The 23289-nt window shown below is 39.7% G+C and overlaps 1 protein-coding gene across 1 annotated transcript; it reads right to left on the bottom strand.

Annotated features, from left to right (window-relative positions):
* Window positions 1–16512: 16512 nt before the first annotated feature.
* RPS24 (ribosomal protein S24) lies at window positions 16513–23072 on the bottom strand. The gene is made up of 6 exons (XM_074154672.1): window positions 23039–23072; window positions 21808–21873; window positions 21237–21446; window positions 20644–20754; window positions 17563–17598; window positions 16513–16731 (listed from the first exon to the last, which is right to left on the bottom strand). Exons 1-5 carry the CDS (start codon window positions 23039–23041, stop codon window positions 17596–17598), a joined length of 393 nt encoding a protein of 130 aa, XP_074010773.1. The 5' UTR covers window positions 23042–23072; the 3' UTR covers window positions 16513–16731; window positions 17563–17595.
* Window positions 23073–23289: the final 217 nt, after the last annotated feature.

The raw sequence follows: 23289 nt of genomic DNA, 5'->3' as shown, positions 1-23289 counted from the left end.
CCCATTAAGAAAAGTCAGATTTACTAGGCTTGATCAATTAGGTTTTCCAAGTGCAAAAAGATCCTAACTTACAAGCCTTAAGGAGGAAGCTCCTTCCGCCAAATGTATTAGGCAATTTACGATCTCTCCCTCCCTTTTCTAATCCCTTCTCAATCACTTCTTTAAATGGAGAGGTTTGGGAAAGGTAGAGGGAATAGGTTAAGCCTTCTGATATTCACAGCAAGGGCTTTTTGTTTTCCATTTTAATTGATTTTATTTATTTCACTTTTTCTTTCCTAATCTCAAGCTCCGAGCAGGGAATGAAAAGCAAGATGGATCCTGCTAGATAAACACAACTGGATTTCATATTGCTGATTCGGTTCTTTTTCGCAGGGTTCACACCAAGGCTGGGGTGGTACCGCTGGCTGTAACCATTCAAGCTCAACAGCCCAGTGGGACCAATTACTGCATTTACAGTAAAACATGCAAGGAAATGTATCTCCCTATCTCCATATAGCCAAGTTTACTGAAGGATAACCTACTACATTACACAGATTAATACTCCAGTGAGTAAATTAATCCTTAGAATTTCACTCACTACTTGTGGCTTATAAATTTTAATTGGCTCTAAACTGCCACAAGAATTTATGTGAATGTATATTGATGAAGTAGAAGGGATCAGAAATTACTCTATTAACGCTCAGAGATAAGATAACAGGATATGCAGGGACCACTTTATAAACATATATAAATGTTTGCAAAGCAGGATCCAAACTTGTTTTAGAGGTGCATCATCATAACTTACATATAACTCCACTGAGAAGGAAAGAAGCAGCATCAGATGAGACCAAAAGGCAGTTTCAGGAAGTGAAGTATTCCATTTTGTAAAACGCCAGATCCAAAGCTGAAGGGTAAACAGTGCTTGTGCTATTTTTGATTGTACCATTATCGATCACAGCCAATCAATACTACCAGTACAGCAATCAGAACAGCTTTCTGATATGCTGACACCCTGGGACACCACACAAGTGGGTATTTCTACAACAATGAAATATGGCAGCAGACTTTTAAAGGGATTAGAAATGCTAATGATACAGACTGGCATCTTTAGGAAATCGTACACATTCAGGAAGTTTTGTCATCAGGACAAAACCTCTCCTCTGATATATAATTGTTTACAAAGATTCAGTTCACTTGTTGAACCTTCCAACAGCAAATCAGGATAGAACTGGTTCCCTGAAATGCTACAAGAACAGTCTAAAATGTCCTTTTTTTCCTTTTATAAACCATTTACCATAATATGGTTTATTTATTCCTGAAATATAGCAGTGACTATTTGAACATCAGTAACAGCAAGTGTTCTACTACTGCCCATGACAGCAGGGGCATCCACTACATACTATCCATCTTTGTGAAATGCAGCAGCAGTTAGCAAGGTAGAGAATCAGAAAACTGACTTACTCTGAAATAATTAACATCAAGACTTCTCGAACCCGGTAATATGAAAGGCCAAGTCTATCTCCTTTCTCCTGCCCAAACGTAAATAGTTTCCTGAAAGCCAGGAAGCAAAATTGGTACCCAAGGACCACCTCCCATCCTTGCATTGCAGTTAAGCATTTTTTCAGCTAACACGTGACACAAAAGTAATTCTGACACCACACTAATCAATTTCACGTACTATGAACATAAATAATATATGATATAGCAAAAGGTTGCTTCTTCATGTTTATTTCCACATCTACCCAAGGCTTCCAACAAACTTTTCTAAGATGCTTCACAAATGGCTTTAGCTTCCTGTAGTTAGTTATCTGGGATGTCCCATTCAGCATCAGCGATGCTGCTGTACAGAAGGCGGGCCTAAGGCTGAAATAGCCCATTTTGTCCTTTTCACCTTAAGGGTGGATCACTGAATTGCCTCAGCAATTATTACAAGAGGAAAATGTCTGTTGCATCCCATGCTCCAATTGCGTTGCAGAACACACTTTCAAGCCCTCTGAACAGACTCCTGTATTCCTTATAGCTCCTAACCACAACTTTAGCCCCGATGACTACAATATTACATTAAAAAGATGAACCAATGCCAATCTTCAGAAGCCTTTGATAGTTGACACCATTTGAGTAAACTGTGACTAGAAAGCAGCATAAGTTTCCTTTGAGGCAAACTCCTTACAACCGAAAGTACAGGTATCTTGTAGTACACCTCGGAATGCCTTGGAATTCACAACACTCCTTGTAACATGTAAGAGCACAACTGAAAAGGGGATGCAGCCCGTAACTTTACAGTGACATACGCACTCAGCTATGTAGCCTTATGTATCCTCATTTTGTGCCCTTCAACTGTGCGTGGCGTCACCAAAGCACAACTTAAAAGAAACAAAACTATACAGCCTCCAAATCATGGGATATTCCATGCAGGATAAACACAGACTGAGTAAATAGCTAACCCCAGAATCTCTTCCTACAAATACTGATTGAACTAGAGAACACCTTTTTACAAAGCCAGCTTTTGCATTAAAATCAAAGGGGCTAAAAAAGTGAAAATAATTGTAAAAAAATCTCCTTATGTCTAAGTATCTCTTTCTAATGTATTTTCTTTATCTACTTAACCACGTGCTACTTTTACTTTCCTGTCTTCTCTTTTGTTTTTGACACAGCAAAGGACTACTTCAAGTTTAGAGACAAGTCAAACTTTTTAATTAAAAATACAGTTTTACTTAAAAAAGACACTATTTCACTCACACATTTAACTTCTTGCTCTGTCTTTTAAGCACTTCCAACTGTTGAATAAAAGTAGTGAAGCTCCAGCAGTCTTAAACAGAGACCCCAGCGTTTTCCTACCTTTATCTGAGTACAGGACTTCTTAAGGCTGCTCCCCTTAAATTTCAGGTTAAACAGATGATCCCCAGAGTGTTCAGACACATCTCAGTTAAGAAGTCGCTCTTCTACCTTCTTATCCAGAAGAAATGAGCTTGCGAGTGTTTAACCACCCGCTCCCGATCCTCCTTTCTCTGGGCTTTCAGGCTCTGAGCAGCCACCAGGACAGGAAACCCATACACCCAGGCTGGCAGTAGAAAAAGCCCCTGCCTGACCCGGCTCTGATGAAAAGCAGCTGTTACACCACCTCCACCTCAGAAATGAGCATCAGCTGGGCCTGTTACAGAATCAGCACCTGCAGCTGGGTTTAGATACAGCCTTTCACCTCAGGGCTAACACCAATCAACCTGTGAGGCTGTTCCAGCTGCTAGCAAGAGTCTTTTGATAGACTTTCTACCTTTTTCCCGTAGAATAAATAGGGAGGAAAAAAAAGGTATGATTGAATTCATTGATCTACTTTTTAAGAAACAGTCTGAGCTACTTTAGTTATACATAACACTGTTCTGATTGTTTCCATTCAGTCTACCTGTATGTTTTGATACAAGCTCTCCTTGGTAAGATCTCAGCGCTTTGAGGTAGCTTAGCAAGTAATACAATTAACGTCTGTTATACATTTGTTCTTTTATTCCCTTTGGAGAGAGAAGAGCATGTAACAGACCATTTTATAATCCTTGATATATATTCCACTGCATTGTCTTCCCTTTCTGTTGTTGCATGCTACGTGTCAGCTGGAAACCAAAAGATGGACCTTTATTTTAGCTTCTCTCTCAGGTGCTATCCAATCCATCCAATTGCCCTAGACAGAAGGGATTCGGAGTTCTTTGGTTAGGAGTTTAGCATAGCAAGACTATCAGCTTTTCTAGGACACTATATTGCTTTGACAATCTTTAGGAAAACAGATACAGAAATCAGCCCATTCTTTCGCTTCCAAAAAGCGCTGGGCCAAAATATCAAAGAAATAGACCACAAAGTTCTTCACAACAGTCTTGGCTGAACACATTGCACAGTTAGACCTAGCACATTACATCTAGACCAATAAACTAATTAGATAGTAAATATTAGAAGACCTACTCATTCATTAGACTAATTGAGCTAATGCTGTCCAGACATTAAAACACGAGGAATGAAAGCTATATGCAAACAAAACAGCTGTAATGACTTTCTGATAAATACTTTCAGGCTGAATAAAGCTAGAGGGTATTACTCAAGGGTAGCAGAAAGATTTCCTTTACACAGCAGCAATAATCTATATATCCACAGAGAATTTAAATACATGATTGAGACCTGCAGCATGCTATGTTTGCTGCAGATGTAGAGGTAATTTTGCAGCTAAGTTTCTGTTAGAAATCAGCATCCCTGAATTCACGTCTGGTCTTCAGGAAAACATTTTGTACTAAATTTTTGGAGAAACAGACAAAAGGTGCTTGAAATAAAGGATTGGCAAGAATAAGAGAAAGAAGCAGTCATTAGGATTCACAGTCTAACTTACTTGCTAATTTCTCAACAAAATATAACCCAAAGAGAGAAAATTGAGCTTCTAGGTTTTATTTACCTAGAAGAGCAAAGTAATTCTGTTTTTGAAAGCTGAGATTTAAATAGATATCAATTTAGCTCGTTAGCTCCAAGTTAAAATTGTTTGTTCAAGACCAAATCTTGCTAATTTACAATTCCTTTTTTTCTGAAAAAATAAAGCATTAAAGCTTCGTTCACCTTGTCACAAAGTCCCATTGCTGACAGTAGGTCTCTTCTGTAGCTCTAAATGAACAGTTTCCGAGTACAGCCTTTTTCTCTAAACTGAATCTGTTCCCTTATTTTGTAGGAGTAGTTTAGCGGAGCACAGGAGAGAACAGAAGGGGAATGCCCACTTTACACCCCTTTTTTCTGATATATCGGTGGGAGCTTGGGAATGGTCTGACCTGTTTGCCATTCAAACCGCAGGAACACAGGCGTGCACCTGTGTACGTGTCTCTACGTGTATGTGCGTATTACCATACAATGAGCACACAAATCACAGCAAGGTGCCAGAAAAAACAAAGTCCACAAACCTTTTTACCCACATCACATCCTCGTTTGATAAAGCAAGGTGGAGGATGACTACAGCTACCTCGACTGGCTGCACGTGCTTCGCACACACAGGCACGTGAGAAGTGAACACCTTCCCACTTAGTTGCTTCCACAGATTCCTGGTAGTGACATTCCTTTTCTTCACTACTTCCTACATGGCGTGAACTGGACAAATAGCCTGACAAAAGCCTTAGGGAAGAATGAAAGAAGCTAGAAGGTAATATTACATATAGAAATGAGAAAGAGTAAAGAAGAGTATCAAAAATAGGGTGGAAGGGGAGAGGAAAGCCTAAGGACAGTGCAGCGATGGGTACGTATTCTGGAGCCAGTTTGGAGAGAGAGGAAGGTTCTCCAAAACTGAAACTCTGATTCACCACCCCTCTCCAGCCTAATCAGAGGAATGCAGTTTCCAAGTTTACAGTCTTGCTGGTATCCTGGTCCTGTCAGTGGAGACCGTGTGACTCCCATATTAAAATTTTGTTCAGCTCCCCCAAATTAATATTAAGAATCCATGTTCTGCCTGGAACAACTCAAATGTAATCCATGTATCACAGTGCTTCTTCCTTTGGATAGTTAGAGAAAACAATATTTGTATCAATGTCTTCAAACAACTCAATGACTATTAATAACATTGGGCTGAAAGGACACAATTCTGAGAATTATTTTCAAGGGGACTGTCCTAAAGCTGTGGCTTTCTTATGGTGCTGGTTGCTCGCACTCCTCCACCCTTGTGAGTTATGAGACATGCAGCCAAGTGATAGAAATCCCATCACTTACCCTTATCTACGAGATATCCTCTAATTTGATATGAAAGTGTAAAAATGTTTTGAGAAATAGATCTCGGCAGAATTTACTGCAGATGCCCTTCAAGCCTCTTCCAGTGGAATCATTTATCAAATATGTGAGAACATGTCAGAGTGAGGATTTCTGAGCCTTGTCCTAAATTGCATTTTATATATGGATTAATGAATGAAGTAATAAATCAAGAAAGACTGCTGTGCTCCGATTACTCTCAGTTCCTCGTATACAACTTCTTTTAATGTCCTACCTGCAAGGCAATAGGGGGAAGCAAGGGGGAGGGATAGCACAGGAAAACACAAGACCGGAGAGAATCAGCTTTCCTCTTTGTAGTGATTCTACCTAGTGCTGCTTATCCTTTTTTGACTGTATTTGCACCGCGTTGCCTAAAAGCTGAGTGGAAAATAGAATTCTTCCCTCCCTAAAAGCTCTGGGTGAGCTCTAGGAACGTGTTTCTTCATACATAGCGCAATTACTGGCTGTCTTTAGAAAAAAGCGTAGGCTTTACAGCATATTGGTTCTTTGTCTACAGTAAAGCGTGGAAATACATCCCACAAATTTAGGCATTATTATCTCTCTCGTTCTCCCAAAATAGTCAACTGCAGCCTCACTACTAACATCAATAGTTAGATATAGTCCTAAAGGTCTCAGTTATAACAGAAAACAGCATTGATTTACGTGTCAAATCAAGCTAAGATAACTGTTAGAAAATGAACTGAAACCAGGTGAGAACATCCATATGAAGGGGTTATGCCTCTTAACCAATTTATCAGTTTTTTTTAAAGATGCAAATTTGCCTTATTTACAAACTCAAAACATCATGGAAATGCATTAACTTTCATAGTCTACACTCATATAGCTCCTGGCAGGTCATACGCAAGCAGAGTCTGAGAGTATTTTCTAAGTAAAGCAAATCTTCCTTCTGTAGCTTTTGGAATCTGTCTAGATTTATTTTCTTTCACGCATCATAATGTCTTTGGGAAGAAGCGTAAATGATGTAGAGAGATTTCTGCCTCCCAACAGTGGAGGGCTATATGACTTGTAATCACAAGTGCTCTGACAATGTTTGCTGTTCTGTTGCTGGAAAATCCCCCTTGCCCATCCTGAAGCTTTTATTTTCTCCTTATCCCTCATTTGCATTCTCTCTTTCATCCAAACAACAACACAAGTTCAGCATTTCGACAGGTTGTCATCAGCATCGTTCCTATCCTGAGGGCTCGATCCATGATGTACAATTGTTCTCCACGGCCTCTTTCATCTTTCCTATATAGCATTAAGGAGGATGCAAAAATATTTCGATGTTTTAACATGCACACTACTGTAGAAAGGGGGAATAACACATTTTAGCATTCAAAAGGGTGGGTTAATAAAACAAACCTGGAAAAGGCTAGACAGATAGCCAGGACGGGATGACATAAGGTGCAGGAGAATGGGTTTTAAATTGGTGCTGAAAGAAGCCACGTTAGTTAGCACTGATGTCACGAATTTCGGAGTGTGTTTGCACACCACAGCAAGTGTTTGTTTTCTCCTCAGGGACAGTTTGTGTTTGTTATAGCTGACAAGAAGGTGGTGAGTAAGAAAGAGCTAGTGTGTTTTAAAGCATAATAGGGGAAAAAAAACAGTCTTTTCTATTTTCTTGGTGTTTGGAGAGTAGTTTGCTCTCTGCAATTTAAATGGATTGTAACTGGTGAAGGGTGGGAGTCCTTCATAAGACGGGACACAGGGAAACAGAAGAGGAATTGTAGGCTAAATTCTGAATGCTGAACTGGATGAACAAGATGCTATCTGATAGAGGGCTCTAGAAACTTGAAGTCAACGACTTGGGAAGCCATTGGCCAGTGAGTTCAAGCCACCTATACTTTAGCCATCCTATCAACATAACGTAAAATTGCTCAGATTGCGATTATCCGATAGCTAAAAGGAGCTGATTATCTGCAAGTTCAGCACACGCATATATACTCACTTGCAGTGCAGTTTGATTCCAAAATCATCCCAGCATTTTGGGCTTTTTTCTGTTACCCCTGTGCACACGGAGGGTTTAGAAAACAGTAGCTGATGGCAACTGCTGAAGAGTCCCACTGATGGCAAACAACAAGGACAGTTCATTTCCCTTTATTGTCTGGGTTGGCACCATAGAAATAATAAATGCTAAAGTCAGAAATAATTGTTTCACTACACTGAGGGCATATACTCACTGAATGTACACAGAGGATTGCATAAGAAATAAATTTAACATAGAGTTACATTTTAAAAATAAAAAAATCCCACTAAGTCTTTCTCAATCATATCAAGATTTTAAAAGAAAAAAATATTTTTCCTATGTATTGAAAGTTTTAGGAGATCGGGATTGAGCTGCAAAATAAAGTCAGTATTTCAGGGTAGGACTGTCTCTCAGTGCGTATTGCGCAGTAGCCAGAACAGTGTAATTTCCTGTTGAAGTACAAAAAGAAACTGAAGTCTGGTTCATCCCAGAAGTTACCATTGCAGACAAGTGATGGTATTGTTAACTTCATTAATTTTTTTACCTATGTAGAGATTTCTTTTTCTAATTGGAGATCCCTAACAAATATTCTAAAAAGAAACAGATAAATGGTGAATTTTTATGTCTACAGACATGCCCAGAACAGGTTAACTATCTTCAAGGTGACACCTCATTGGGCAGGCAATTTCTTGTTCTGTTCTTGCACTAATAGATGCTTAACAGCCTGGCTCAGTAGAGACAGGGGAATTAGTTAGGCCAGGAAAGCTCTAGGAAATAACGGAATTCTAAAGAATTTGAGGGTTTGTGTATTTGTTTTTCTCATGTAATAGTCTTGGCCTTCATTTAGATTTACAGCTTTAGGGGATGTTTTTAAGCATTTTATCCATGTATCAATTATTCTCTGAAGAGGGCTTCACTGTATATCTACAATATTGCACTCGTGCAGTAAAAACAAGCATCTGAAGAACCCTCATGAAAATACGTAAAAGCCAATTATTGTGATTTGTGTTTACATTCCAGCTGTCTTCTAATGAGATTTTTTCCATGTCATTAAAAAAAGAAGATAGTGCTGTCAATTTCTGGACTCGGAGATAAAGTTCATGAAAACATTTAAGTACATATTTCAGGTTTTGTCTTATTGTTTAGAGATTTTCCTGAGAAAATATGGATTTCAACATACACAAGAGTGCCTTCATGAATTAAAAACTTGATTTAATAATAAACACACAATGAGACTGAATTCAACCACCTATTTGTAGCTGTGGGTTCCTTCCCAACTCCAAGTAGCCTCTCAAGAGAGCAGTTACTGACCTTTGATGACAAATGTCTGATGCATTTCAGGTCTGAACGGTCTGGACCATTCAATAGGGCAGTCGATAGGCCAGATCTGGCTTCCAGAGGACTTCCTCCAGCCTACTAATATTTCTACTTGACTTTGAGCTGGGGACAGATGACAAAAGGTAAAACCTTGTTACCGACAGCATGTGCATCCCAGCTTTTATGGAATACCTCCAGTCAACCTGCCCACACCCAGGCACGAAGATTGAGGAGCTGCCTATAGCCCCACACGGATGCGGATGCCTCCAGAAAGCAGTCCCAGCACAGGCATCCGGCCCACACATACCGAAAAAGCTGAATTAACTGCTATAGGAAATGGCGAGCGGAGTGAATATGCCAGTGTAACGTACCCAAACTGCAGCTGCTGTAACTGCACACTGAGGGTTTCTTAAAGGGTGTCATGCATATCAAGCCTTCCTCAGTCTTAATTACAAAACAAAAAATAATATGATCCTCTTACTGGATGTCTTTATTTACCCTCTCATCTGCTCTGGCATTTTAATATCCAAGTTTTAGTTCGAAACAGATGCCACAGCTTCAGCACCCTTTTGTAATGGCTTAATATTCTAGGTAAGACCGAAGACAGAGGCAAAAGATGCTACAGCGAGCACAACTTTTGAGCAAATGGGCTTGAATATTCATTAAACAACATTTAATTTAAACACCCAAACTCTAAAAGCAGCAACATATGGGCCTATTTTATTTTACATAAACTGAATAGGAGGTTGCGCCATTAGTTTCTGCAGACATAATGTTCATTACAAATGAAGTATGTTTTCCTTTAGGGAATGCGCCACTGTTTCTGTAGCGTTGTCATTCCCCAAAAACGTTCCGTATACTTGCCATATGAAGTACTCTCCTTGGCAATGTGCTTCAAAATGTAAACAAAATTCCCATAGATCTTCATCAACAAAGGGAACCTGGGGCAAATTAAATTCTTTAATGAGAAACAAACAAAGAAAAGAGCCCTCCCTTTTCAGTATTTTACTGTGTTTAAGAGACTGTCTGGATTACATAGTTTGCTACATGGGTTTTCCCCTCACTCTTTGTGATTGAACATTTTTGCATCAGTAACCGCACAATACGTGGTTCTACAGTCCTCTGCTGGCTAAAGGACTACTTTGCACCATCTCTTGGAGAATCTAAGCTGTTTTCTTGTATGCGTCTTCAATGAGAAGCCAGGTATTTGCTCTTGAAGTTTGCGTAGACTTAAAACGCCTAGATAAATACATTTTTAATTACTCAGCAAGCTCCACAAAAACTATTTTATGCATGGTCCTGCACTTTACATCCCAAGACAGATACCTAAGTGGTAAAACAAATAAATAATTAAAAAAAAAAAAAAAAAAAGGCTGGGGGTGATAAGTACTTGGAGAACTAAGCTGAAAAGCAAACAAGAAGCACCCCCGCATCTGACACTGGAGGATCTGTTCTTTCTGTAGCATTGCTGTAGCTGTCACCAAAGTTGTTGAGAAGTATTTATTGAAGAACAGACCTCAGAAGTACCTCACGCACAGTGTTTACTTGACAGGTATCTGCTGTAGCACTCTTCTATTTCCATTTACTAACTGTAATAAAAGTGAGGCACTGAAAGGTGGCTTTTTTGGGTGGGTTATTTTTTTTAAATTGAGAAACCTTCCAGAAATGGTTTTGTATCTTTAGTAAAGAAAGAGGGTTAACGTAGGACTGAAGAAGTATGGTACCTTGATATATCTTGGAAGTGTTATCTCCTTTCATCCACAGAGTATCAGCAATACAAAATGCTCTACAATCTTCCCTCAACTCTGGAGACAGCACCTTCAGGCTCCTCCAGTTTTTTTGGTGCTTGTACCCACAAAGTTGCCAGTGGAGCATTGAGCAACCACTAGGAAAGAGTCTGATAAATTGCTTTATATAAACTACAATTATTGTTCATTACTACACAGTCTATGGGAAAGTAAAGCTAGAAAAAGCATCTGCAAGCAGAAAAAAAAAATCTAAGAAACAAAGAGGCACCACTGGGATGGAAAGGGAAGGGATGCAAAATTGAAACACAAGAAAAAGACAGATAGATCACTAAGGATATATGCCTTGAGGTATGTATCAGCGGAACAGCCATAAAGGCAGAATTTCCTGAAAGTGAGTGGAAAGGACGGACACAGGCTTCTGAAAGGAGCATGGTCCATATGCAACAGGCAGCTGGAAAAAATTTTGATGCTTATTTTACTTACTCTGTGTTTAATGCCAGATGTTTACTTTGCAGCATTTCTTTGACTCTGGGCAATTCAATTTCACCGTATTTTCTCCGTTTTATGCATTAGCACAGTGCTTCAGTGTTTGTTTAAACACCATGGAGTTCAATGCTATGCAAAACATATTCCCATTTTAATTAACTCCTCAAAGCCATAAAAGTTTAATATTTGTGTCTGAATATGAAGCAATTTCTCCCAATCCTAGGTTACATTAGTTTTTAACTTTTGTAAAGCCCTGAAGCAGTGCCTACATCAACCTGACTTTCTTCAATAACCAGAACTGATCAATTAAAATAAATACTTAAAACTAATTCTGGCAGCTCCTAAGTTTTATGATACCCCTCTAAGTGCCTTAAAAAAAAAATAATAAAAGGGCTTAACTCCACTTCTGCCTGTAGCAGGATCCATCAAACTATAAAGTAAACAGTGAAACAAAATCAACTTTTTCCACCCTTTTAATTTAAAAATATTAAGCCACTTCCATTGTGAATTTTACATTGGATGTTAAACCAGATGGAAAACATTGAAAAAAAAGAAACTGTCAGTCTCAATTTTCTACTTACATCCAACTCTGTGCAGGAGATATGGATCTGAGGTCATTTGTCACAGAAAAGTTTTATTATCAGTGATTGAAACCTGTTATCAAATCAACGCAAACGATTCCTGGCTTAACAAACAGGCCAGCAAAAATTGACAGAAAATGATAGTAGGGTGGTAGCTCCAGTACAATCAAATCAGATCATCACGAAAGGCAGGGAAGCATGTTTCTCCTAACGCGGGTCAGGCTGCAGCCTGGCCGGCTTCATTAGATAACAAGCTGTATTTTAACCCAATGAACAGAAGCAGAAACTGTTGTCATCCACCCCAGTGAAGCACTGCACTCTCGCATCTTTCGCTGGTTGCAAAACATCCACGGTGTTAAGAGAAGCCAGAGATGCTCCCAACATCCTTCTGCCTGAGCACACTACTTGACCGTACTTAGGATCTCTGTGTATGAGCAACAGTAGCTGGAGAGAGAGACAGAGCTTTTTTGTTAGTAATTCTGGTTGCCGATGGCCAGCTCTTGAAAAAACAAAATTATCTTCTAGCGCACAGGACGCCTTTTAGCCACTTTTGCAGCTGTTTCATTAGCCACAGCCCTTACAGAGAGCAAAGACTAAAATTCAGAGGAAGCTTGCTGAATTCCAGATGAGGATATGATTCCACAGGGCATTTTGTTTTTTAAAGACATAACTGGAGTTCACAAACTCCAACAAACACAAGACTAAGTTTCCACTTAATCCCTTTAAAGCAAAGGCGTCAAAAAGCATTAACATACCAGGATCTGCCTTCTCCTGACACTGACTTATCAAAGATAATTTAAACTTTTTATTTTACCTCTTAGAGGCACCATAACAAATGCGTTCATAGAAATATCTTAGTGTTATTGCTATTGTGTTAGAAACATAATGAACAAAAGAACAATTTTCCACCCATATTGGAAAGTTCTCCAGCTCAGATGAAACTTTTCCAGTATTCAGAGCACAAAAATTAACCTACTCTTATCTGGTCTCTTAGCACCACCAAAATAGCCAGCCAAAAAAAAGGCTCAATATATCTAGTTTCCTTCAAATAGAAGCACATGAGCAGGGAGCATTCGCAACTAGAATTTCAAACTTACTGTACAAATCTAGTATCAATAGTGGCTACAAGGCAATGTTCTATTTCCTCTGTGTAGGAAACTAATGACATTAGAATTAATTTTACACAGGAACTGACCAGAATAATACAGACAAGTGCATTTCTTCTGACTGTGGCAAATAGATTTGCTAGTGACCTGTATACTTCATTCCTTAAATGACACATTTTCCATAAACAGCAAGAACACACACCACCTTTTTATCCCTCTGCCTGTTGGTACTGCAGCCTTCTCACAGCATATTACACCTCATTTATTTCAAGCCACTGATGATGTAACTTCGTTTCTTGCCCTCACCATTTGTTCCCAAGCCTGTTACAAGCTGCTCCCTAGACAAAACCACCTCATCACCCAGGTGATGCCAACTTATACCATCTTTTATCTGTATCGTAGTTGTTAACTTTTTCTATGATGCCAAGACACTAACCTGCTCCTCCAAACTCTTGGAGAAGACTCTGCTTCCCTGGTAATTCTTTCGTTGATCTGCTGTAGTTTGTCTTTTTTGCCATCTGCACCCCAATCTCCTTCAGACAGAACCCACCATCACCCGGCTGTGCCTTATGTATCTCACTGAGCAAGTGAGAAGTTGGGACTACTTGATCCAGTTTCGGTTAAGTTGAGCCCTGAGGCTTCTGCAGAGCTTTTCAGGTATTTCACGGGAAGACTTCACTTGCTCTTACTAGTCCAGCTACACAATTTTGAGTCCTTCCTACAAACAAACCCAAACGATTCCCATGGTAACTGCATCCCTTGTAAAAACCACACAACTCTAGACAAGTCCTAGCCATTAAAGATGGTAATGCGTTAGTGAAAGTCTTTCCATATATAACAAATTGAGATTGCTCATCAACAGTTTAATTTAGAAGTTCCTTCTCCAAAAATCCTTCACGGTCTAATCTGGGCTTCAGACTGGTCAAATAGATACAACACTTAAAATAACGAATACAAGGGCCAGGCCAAAGTCTTAAGTAGGCAACAATGACAAAAACTACTACATAGAGATGATGGAGTGTGCCAAGACCAGCAGGAAATAAAAGGTATCTTCAGGGCACAGTAGGGAAAGAAGTGAAGATTCCTGTTCATCAATGTTTTCCACTTAATTGTTTTACCTCCCACAGGAAAGGGGATTAACCTAGAGTCTCTTCACAGCATGACACCTACGTTAAACTTCTGAATTACAGAACATCTGCCACACACTGCTTAGACTGTAGCATATGAAGGCAAAATGTTAGCAGAACAGAAACTCACATGAAGAGCTGCTCATGTCTCCAGACTGTGGAAGCACCAGGACTTCAGATGACAGCTATTCAGTTGCCTGCCGTTTTCCAGGTGGAAGGACAGGAGAAAAAGATAGCCACATCAACACACACTGCTGCAGAGTAGTTGAAAACCCTCAAATAGGGTGATAAGATTTGATCAGTTAATTCTGGATGCCATTTTGTCCCCTTCACCAATTCATGTGCTTAACACCTCGCATTGCAAGAGAAGAGTGCAGCTTCTGGATACATGGTTATAACCGAACCGTGCAACAAGGAGAGCTAATTGTTCTATGGATTCATTAGGTATTTTCTTCTGTCAATCTTAAATCATCAAAACAGGGAATCAAATACCAAATTATGGCACCAAGCAGTAAGACAGCCTATTTCAATTTGCTTCAAAAAGTTACTGTAAGTCATAAACGAGCGTGTAATGAAAAGCAAGTAAGACATTAAAAAAATTGAAGGGAACCTTCAATACTCCCTCTCCAGAACTAAATTCTGCTTCAAGAGGTACGTGCCTCCAGAACAGAACTGTTTGCTATATACTCAAAATATCAAGACTACGCAAGACAAATACTTTTATGCCAGCACTTAGTTTCTAGATCCTTTGTTAATTGCTTAAAACTAAGGTAAGGAGGCTTCCGAAAAGAGCAACTCGAATTCGTGCCAGCACTCTAGAGCTTTAAAGTAGTAAACATTTGGAAAACACTAACTGTATGGTTTTCGCTGAAACAGATGGCTTCCATTCAATTTAAAAATGAACCACTGAAACAAAAACATCACTTAAAGCCTCAGATCCTGAACACAACTATTTTTAATGCATACTTTCAAAGGAGTTGACCTCTTTGACAGGGGACAACTCGGCTTTATTTCAGCCTGTTTTGCGAAAAAGTGCTACACGAGTCCTCCTTGTATTGCTGTGCTCACACCACCCCCTAGCGATTGCTGAATTATATTTAATGGCATGATTCTTCTCTCCTTTGACATCATATACAGAAAGGGTTTACTGCAGGTATTACCTTTAAAACAGGTTTACATTCTAACTCTATGCCTCATGTACCTAACATTTGCTCCATATCCCTTACAAACTTTTCAGTTATCAGAATTTTACTGTCATCTACTCAAAACTTATCTACAGACTCAGGGAGTTCAAATGCACACACTGCGAGTAAGTACACAAATCCCACTTCTAATACCCCCCTAGTAATTCTTCAGAATTCAATATACTCACAACCTTTGGGAAGAACATCCAATACGTACCTATCTTTGAAGGTCTGTCTGCCAAACTAAAAGCCTTTCGACTTCCACAGGATTTCAGAAACAAAACCGTTATTTCAGAAGCAATTACTCCTTTTCACCATCCCCTTCATCTAACATCACTAGTTCACCCATGTTTAGAAGAAACTGCCGTACCTACACTACCACGAGGGCAACTGCCTACTAACCCATTACTAACCTCAACAGAGGCAGCAACACTACAGCATGAGGTACAGGAAAGTTTACTGTGCAGCTGAGAGTATGACGCTGCCAAATGCAGACAACAGCAACCCCACGAGTTGACTTAGACTGAAGGTACCAGAAGAGGCATTAAGTGCTTTATCTCTACTTACCAGATGTTGTACCAAAGTTATTAGGACCAACAGTATTTCCTTCCAATCACTTTAACAACTATACTGTTGTTGGCTTTCACACCCAACACTAGAAATGCCTTACCTGTGTTACAATATGCTGCCTCAGTACAAACGCAGTACAATTTTACAATACTGTAGTTAGTTAAGAATTAAGTCAGAGCCTTCACCAGCACAGCTGCTAGAGCTGCCCAGGCTGCTTGAGTCCTATTTAACTTATAAAACTTCTGTTTTGTTTGCTACTCAGAACACTTGGACCAGAATGCCCACACTTCTAGCATAAAGCATGCCTCACCCAGCCACTAATCCAATCTTAAATCACTCCTTGAACACTCCCATATGAAAAATTAGGGGTGTACTGCAGTTTGCAGACCAGAGACAGACCCCAGAGCCTGTCCTGACAATCGAGGAACAAGAGATAAGGCATGCCTGACTCCATTAGCAAAAATTTTAACTGGAATTATGCAGCTCTGAATATCCATCTACATGTTTTATTCTCCCTTCAGCTATATTCTACAGAGCTATATAATACAGGCATTCCAACAAGCACATCTTGAAAAGACTTCAAACCACAGTTTGTACACCCGATGACAAAAGCATGCCTACTTCCATGAACTAAAGCTGCCCGCCTGGAATTAGGTTATGCTCCTATCCGTAGAAAGCTCTGATTCACTTCAAATTGATACTCAAAACAAGAGTTGTTTAATTATGAAAAGATTTTAATACAGTGCAAACAGTGCACCAATTTTAAATTTCTCAAACTTTACAAAATGGTAACTTTTGAATCAAAACCAAAGGGCAAATCAGCATTTTATTGACATGGTTTATTTGATGTTAAAGCCAGATGAGCAGCTTCTTTCCAGAATAATTCTTTCTATACTTCTTCATAGAATAATGTGGTCTGTAAAGGAAAAGATAGATCAGTGCCACATGATTAAAACCATTTTCAAACTCATACTTTTACAGAGCCTGAAAAACTGGTTCCGAAACAAGTCAGGTGAACCACACGGCCTTTCTTAAGGTTCAAAATTTCACGGTACTGTCATGGGAATAAGGGAGAACCTAAATAACAGCATTTCTGTAAAAACGCTACAATTGCTTTACCAGCTTTCTGTTTCAGACATAATACTCACGCACCAGCTCCCAGACAGTTTAAGTTGCTTTAAAATAAGTCATTCAGACTATTTGTAATAAAATCAAGAGTTTTGTCTGTAACAGTTACTACCCACAACAAATTGAACTCACTTAAGTTTCTGCAGCAAAGATGTATAGTCTAGGACTTGTCTAAAGAAATATCAGGTTTACAAGGAATTTACTTGCAATAAGTATCTATAAGAAAATCACAGAAAATTGTCCTCAAAACAGAAATCATATTATTTCTATGTATTTAAGACAATAAGAAACAAGGTGTACTATCCCTTCCTTAGCATACCTACAAAAGGAAAAACTCAAGTCTTGTTTAGAGTAAGACTAATTAATCAAGTTTTAGCAACCATAAATCTGGAATGCCTGATTTATTAGTCTTTATACTAATCAGGTATTTCATGTAAGTGAAAGTCACATAAATTAGCAACACAGTAAGAAACACAACAGTCTTGAAGTGTTAAACTCTTGCACTGGGTTTCTATCAGCGTAGAACCATGGTGTTTGCATAAATCAACATTAGACCTATGTCGTCATAATGACTACAGGCTACTGAATGTCTACCCTTCAAAGCATTCTCAAGTCATACCTGTTCTCCATTTTCCAGCTGAAGTATGTTCATTTACTGAAAAAGAAAAAGCATTCATTAATAAGAGAACGGTTTTATCAAAGTTCTATTATTGTAGAAGACGGAGCTTTGAGGCTTTTTACTGACACAATACGCTTTTTTCAATTACCACAGTGAATGTGATAGGAAAAGCTCAAAGTTTTGACTACTGTAGAGGCTTAAGACGTAGATTTCATGCATTCCCTCAAACAGGACCAAACAACAGCTGTTTAGAGTTTATGAATGCAACTGCGCGTTCAAGTATACCTACAGGCTACAATGCTTTAAAGTGCCTATCCACTCTCCTCCTGCTAGATCAGGATTTTAAAAAAAAAAATATTTCCGTTTGGAAGACTTACATGTCTAAAGCTGTCAGAAGTACATAATTGTGACATTAAGAGGTAGAGTGGGGTTTTTTTGCATTGTTCTGAATGCAAACACTAGATGAGAGGTATCCACATCACATAAAAGTTGCAAACTTTTATGCTAGCTCAGCTAACCATAGAAATACAGAATGTATTAAATAACACAAGCTACTGTGAAATACTTCTCTTCAAACTGCAGGGAAAACAGAATGAGAGTTCTGAAGAAATGAAAGGAAGCAACAAACAAAATTTTTAACAGTCAGTCATCAGCACAGTTGATGTCTGACATAAAAGTTCAGGAAAAACTATTCAAGTATGATTCACCATTTCAACAGTTTTCATGATTACATGGCACATAACTCTCAGAACAATACAGACTTGCCTGAAGATGTCTCAGAATCAAACGCCTACACATTTCTGAGATAAACAGTTTTCACAGATTGTGCAGGTGGACTCCAAAACTTATTCCAGGATTCCTATTAAAAATTTCTCCACATGGTTGCAATAAAAAATGTTGAACCATGCCACACCATTATGTTTAAACATGCATTTTTCAAGACAAATCTTTAGGACACGTGTGTATTCCACAAGCTTTCTCCTGTGATGGAGCACAGAACTCTTGTCAACCAAGCTTTCCAGAAAGCACGTAAATTAAATTGTCTTTAGTTTGTGTCTAACATGAGAACACAAAAGATTAATAAAACTGGTGAATAAATAAAATCTAACCCATGCATTCTGATCAACTAAAAGATCATTTTAAAAGACATTAAGAAACCTCTAATCCAAAACACAGTTCACCTATTACTGAGATTGCATGCTAGTTTGAGAAGCACTTGATACAGAACTCACACCTGCTATGTAATTACCACAGCACACTATCCTGGTCTTGATTTCTAAAGAAAATTTCTATGAACTGGACAGCTTTAGTAATTCAAGTGACAGTCATTTAACCATTTTGTATTAACACTCAACAACTACCTTCAAGTGCCAAATTCTTGAAGGGAAGTTGTTGATCCACACTACTGGTGCCAGTACAGCATTAAATGACCCCCTTGACATCCACAAGAGGGTGTATGTTAGTGTCACTACTACACCAAAGGCTAATTTGTGCTGTTATACTGTCAACAATTGTATGACTTCATTATTAAAACAGCATTAAAGCAGAAAGGAGAAGGGCACCAAATCTTACCTAGCAGTTCCCAGCAACATTGGTTTAGTTCCATCCAGTGGTATTAAGAACCTCACTTATACAGCAAGTGAAGAATCTAATTTCACAGAGCAATCACTGTGGCTTGTGTCTTAACTTGAAATACTGCAGGCCAATAGTTAAATACAGTTTAATGCTGACAACTGTGTCATTTCCAACAACCATCTCAAATGCACAAAGCTGTGATGTGACTTAGTTTTCATAAAAATGCACAACTAGTTTCACACAAAGGTCAACTTACACATGCAATTGCACTGTACTACTTTGAATCAGAACCTGGGCTGGTTCTGAACCAATGCCTCAAATCAGTAGCATTGAGTTTCTTTGATTTCTTCTCATTTGGAATTCCTTGTTTTAATGTTGTTTCACTAGTTTCAAAGATCTTGTTCACTGTTAGCCACATTTTATTTCTAAGTTGCATAGAATAAATTTCATTATGTGGTTATCTGAACCCTTACAGCACAGAAGCAACTTTAAAACAAAGATGCGTGCAAGGCAGTACAGTGCTTCAACTGAACAGAAGAACACATTTCAGTGATGTATAATTCAGTCACCACATCCATGCTCATTTTCAGTACCTGCTAGATACTTCATTTCTGATGGAGAATTCCAAGAAAGTAGGAAAAAAAAGCAAAAGTGAAGATTACTAAAGTTCAAGATGTCAAAGCACTTTAGCAGCTACAGAGCTAAGTGTCAAAACTCACTGCCCTATCTTCCCTTGTTAAAACACTTGAAAAAAACAAAAACCAAACATTTAACTGCACAGTTTACCCGGTATTTTTCAGATGACAAAAAACTGCAAGGTAGATGACTGTCTTCACATCCAGCCTACTCCTCAGTTTTGGTGGGGGGTTTAATTTAATGATAAAGGAACTCTGTCTCCCTCCAAGCTGCTCACCTGATGAGCTTGCATCAAGTTCCAGCCACAGCATAGGAAGCTCCCACCATGGGGAAAAAAACCCACTATCTTGGGAATCAATCACTTAAAACCAGGATAAAGCAGGCATTCTACCTTATTTCTACCTACACACCATCTTCACTACCTACACCACCACACCCCCTCAACAACGTCTTCTACAAATAACACCATAAATAACAGCAACTTCATGGAGTAAGTATTAGATATTTAGGTAGTCCCGAGTAACAAGTGTTAAGAATAATATCTAATTTGTATATTGCAAGGCTGAGTTATGAGATTAGAGCAATACTGTTAGATTTATGGAATTTTAACTTTCATTCCAATGATGTGTAGGAAAAATCATTTAAGAAGCTTTATTTCACATTGTATCAGCTAAGCTTGCAGCAGTGAGCAGCAGAACTAAGCTACTGAGCTGATAAGAAGCTATACAACACCACACAGATTACCTTCTGTTATCCAGTAGAACAGGTGAAAAGAAATGGAAGAAAAACAATGTTATTCTGTTGAACAACTTCTAATGAACATTTCAAAGGCAACATGGCCACTCTAGCTTACAGATATTCTCATCCTACCTTCTTGCCAGCACCAACATTTGCCTTGGCTGTGCCCCTGACTTTCTTCATTCTGTTCTTACGCTCCTTTCGCTGCTTCCTAGAAGTCTTCTTCTTTTCATACAAGCCATGCTATTAAAAAAACAGTTAAAATTGCATTTAACATTGTTTCACAGATAGTAACTTCTGCATTTAAGTTTTACTATTTCTGGACTCTTCTAATACTGTTTAAATTTGAAATATTAGCTAAGTAGTAAGATAAGGCCACTAGCTAACGAATAATATATACGTGAATATAAGCACTAAAGTAGTGTAAGTATCAGTTTTATTTCTTATGCTTCTTCAAGACCCTTAACAGTGGTTAGTTACTCATTACTGCTAAATGTCATTGGTAACATCAATTTTGCCTTCGCAATTCCCTTACAATAAACAGTAAAACCCCCTTAACCCCACTTTGCAAACACATGAGCTGGGCTATACTATTTTAAGACCTCTTATATAACTAAGTACACCAACAGTACTTTCACAAAACTTTAGCTTTTATACATGTAAATGATGAACCACTAAACACTTTGCATCCATCCTAATTGTTTTTAAGTTCCCAGAAAACATACCCTGGCAAGCCTGTGCTTTGGCTCGTTTTTCTTTGCATAGTCCAGGGAATCATAGATCATGCCAAAACCTGTTGTCTTGCCACCACCGAAGTGTGTTCTGAAGCCAAAGACGAAAATTACGTCAGGGGTCGTCTTGTACATTTTTGCCAGCTTCTCCCTGATTTCTGTTTTGGGGACTGTGGCCTTCCCAGGATGAAGAACATCAATCACCTAAGACGGAATTTTTACAAGTTGTATAAAGCAAGAGAAGGTTAATATCCAGTACAACAGCCAGGCGCTAGTCCCACCATAAGCTTAACACTCAAACTAGCCCACATTAGCAGCAGAATTTAATTATTATTAATTTGATACAAAAGTGTTCGTAAGTCTCCTGCTTCAAAATATGAACCAGTTAGCTACTTCACCATCAAGATTTACCTTCAGCATACAACACCACATTTAAACCTGCAGGTTCTTACAATAAGAACTCTAAAGGTTTTAAGGGCCCCTTACTTATAGCAGCTAAAGAACACTCACAGCCCAGAAACAACAGGCAAATAATTATAAAGGCATTTTTTCTGTATTCTTTTACCATCTGCTTGCGCTGAAGCAGTCTGTTTGTCATGAACTTCCTGGTTCTGATGGTCACCGTGTCATTCTGTAAGAGAAGGCACAAAGAAGTAAGACAAAACAATAATGACACATGTAATTCAAGCTTAATAAATAAATAAATGCACAGTACAGCAACAGTCAGGAGTCTCTCAGGTGCTGACAGTGAACTCATAACTTAAGTGGACCAGTCCTAGGCTACAAATATCATCCCCATAAACTACAGTTTGATTTGTACCATTGAATACACATCAACTGATGACAGACATCCTCGGTTTCCAGACAACACAGCAACACACACACCTCCACCATTCCAAAAAGCTGAAGCAGCTTTTAATGAAACATAAAGATCACAAGTCAAAGCACTACAACAGTACAACGCAAGTTGCCTTAAACTGCCTTAACTGGAGCACCTCTCCTATGAAGATAGGCTGAGAGTCAGGTGCTTTCAGCCTGAAGAGAAGGCTCTGTAGAGATATAGCAGCCTTCCAGTACCTAAAGGGGGCTACAGGAGAGATGGGGAGGGACTCTTTTATCAAGGAGTGCAGAGATAGAACCAACGGTAACAGTTTTAAACTGTGAGAGAAAAGATTTATATTAGAGCTTAGGAAGAAATTCCTTTTGTGAGGGTGGTGAGGCACTGGAACAGGTTGCCCAGAGAAGCTGTGGATGCCCCATCCCTGGAGGTGTTCAAGGCCGGGCTGGATGGGGCTTTGAGCAACCTGCTCTAGTGGAAGTAGCAGGGGGTTGGAACCAGGTGATGTTTATAGCTCCTTCCAACTGAAACCACTCTATGGTTAACAAACACACGTGTGACTGCTTTGTTAACCCTTTCAGACAAGAACAGCCACAAGACTAATACAATAACATGATCTAGAGCGCCCCTTCGGCGCCTTAAATGAAGAAGTGCGATGTCGCCCTACTATCAAAGCCCAGGGCTGCTCTTACCGCCCAGCAGCAAGGCCTCACGGCAAGCCAACCGCAGGCTCCGGCCCACACCCCGGAGCTCGCCCCTACCAACTGGCACCGCCGCGCCCAGGCCGCGGGAGTCCCGGCCCCAAACAGGAGACCGTTTCCCCCTTTATCTCCCACCATACCCCCACAGCCCGCTATGGGAAGGCCAGCCCATGGGGAGCGCTCCACTCGGACGCCCCGCAGGGACAGGATGGCCGCGGCAGGAGCCCGATTGCCACCAGCCGGCTGCAGACACTCACCATCTTGGCGGCTGCCTCCCTGTCAGCGAGCGAGAAAAGGAAGTACGGTCTCCCCGCAGCCAATCATAAAGCGGCGCAGGGGTCCTTCCGCAGGGGGTGGGGTCGCGTCGGAGAGGTGTCCGTCCCAGAGCCGGACCCGGAAGGAGGCGGCAGGGGTGTCTTACACGCGCAGGCGCAGAGTAGGCCCCGCGCTGCCGCGTGCAGCCCGGACGGTTGCTGAGGGGACGCTGCTCGGTCTCCCTTCTCCTCCC

The sequence above is a fragment of the Numenius arquata genome, chromosome 10 (genome assembly GCF_964106895.1).
Source record: "Numenius arquata chromosome 10, bNumArq3.hap1.1, whole genome shotgun sequence".
NCBI lineage: Eukaryota > Metazoa > Chordata > Aves > Charadriiformes > Scolopacidae > Numenius > Numenius arquata.
Note: the sequence above shows the minus strand (reverse complement) of the source record. Positions and strands in the feature narration are given on the sequence as shown.

What these genes read in the sequence shown, in the direction of transcription:
- RPS24 (XM_074154672.1), bottom strand. An exon ending in TGCTTCAGCGCAAGCAGATG is followed by an intron (nt 21,447 to 21,807) that starts GTAAAAGAATAC and finishes ATTCCGTCTTAG; the next exon opens with GTGATTGATGTTCTTCATCC. An exon ending in CAAAGCACAGGCTTGCCAGG is followed by an intron (nt 20,755 to 21,236) that starts GTATGTTTTCTG and finishes TTTTTTTAATAG; the next exon opens with CATGGCTTGTATGAAAAGAA.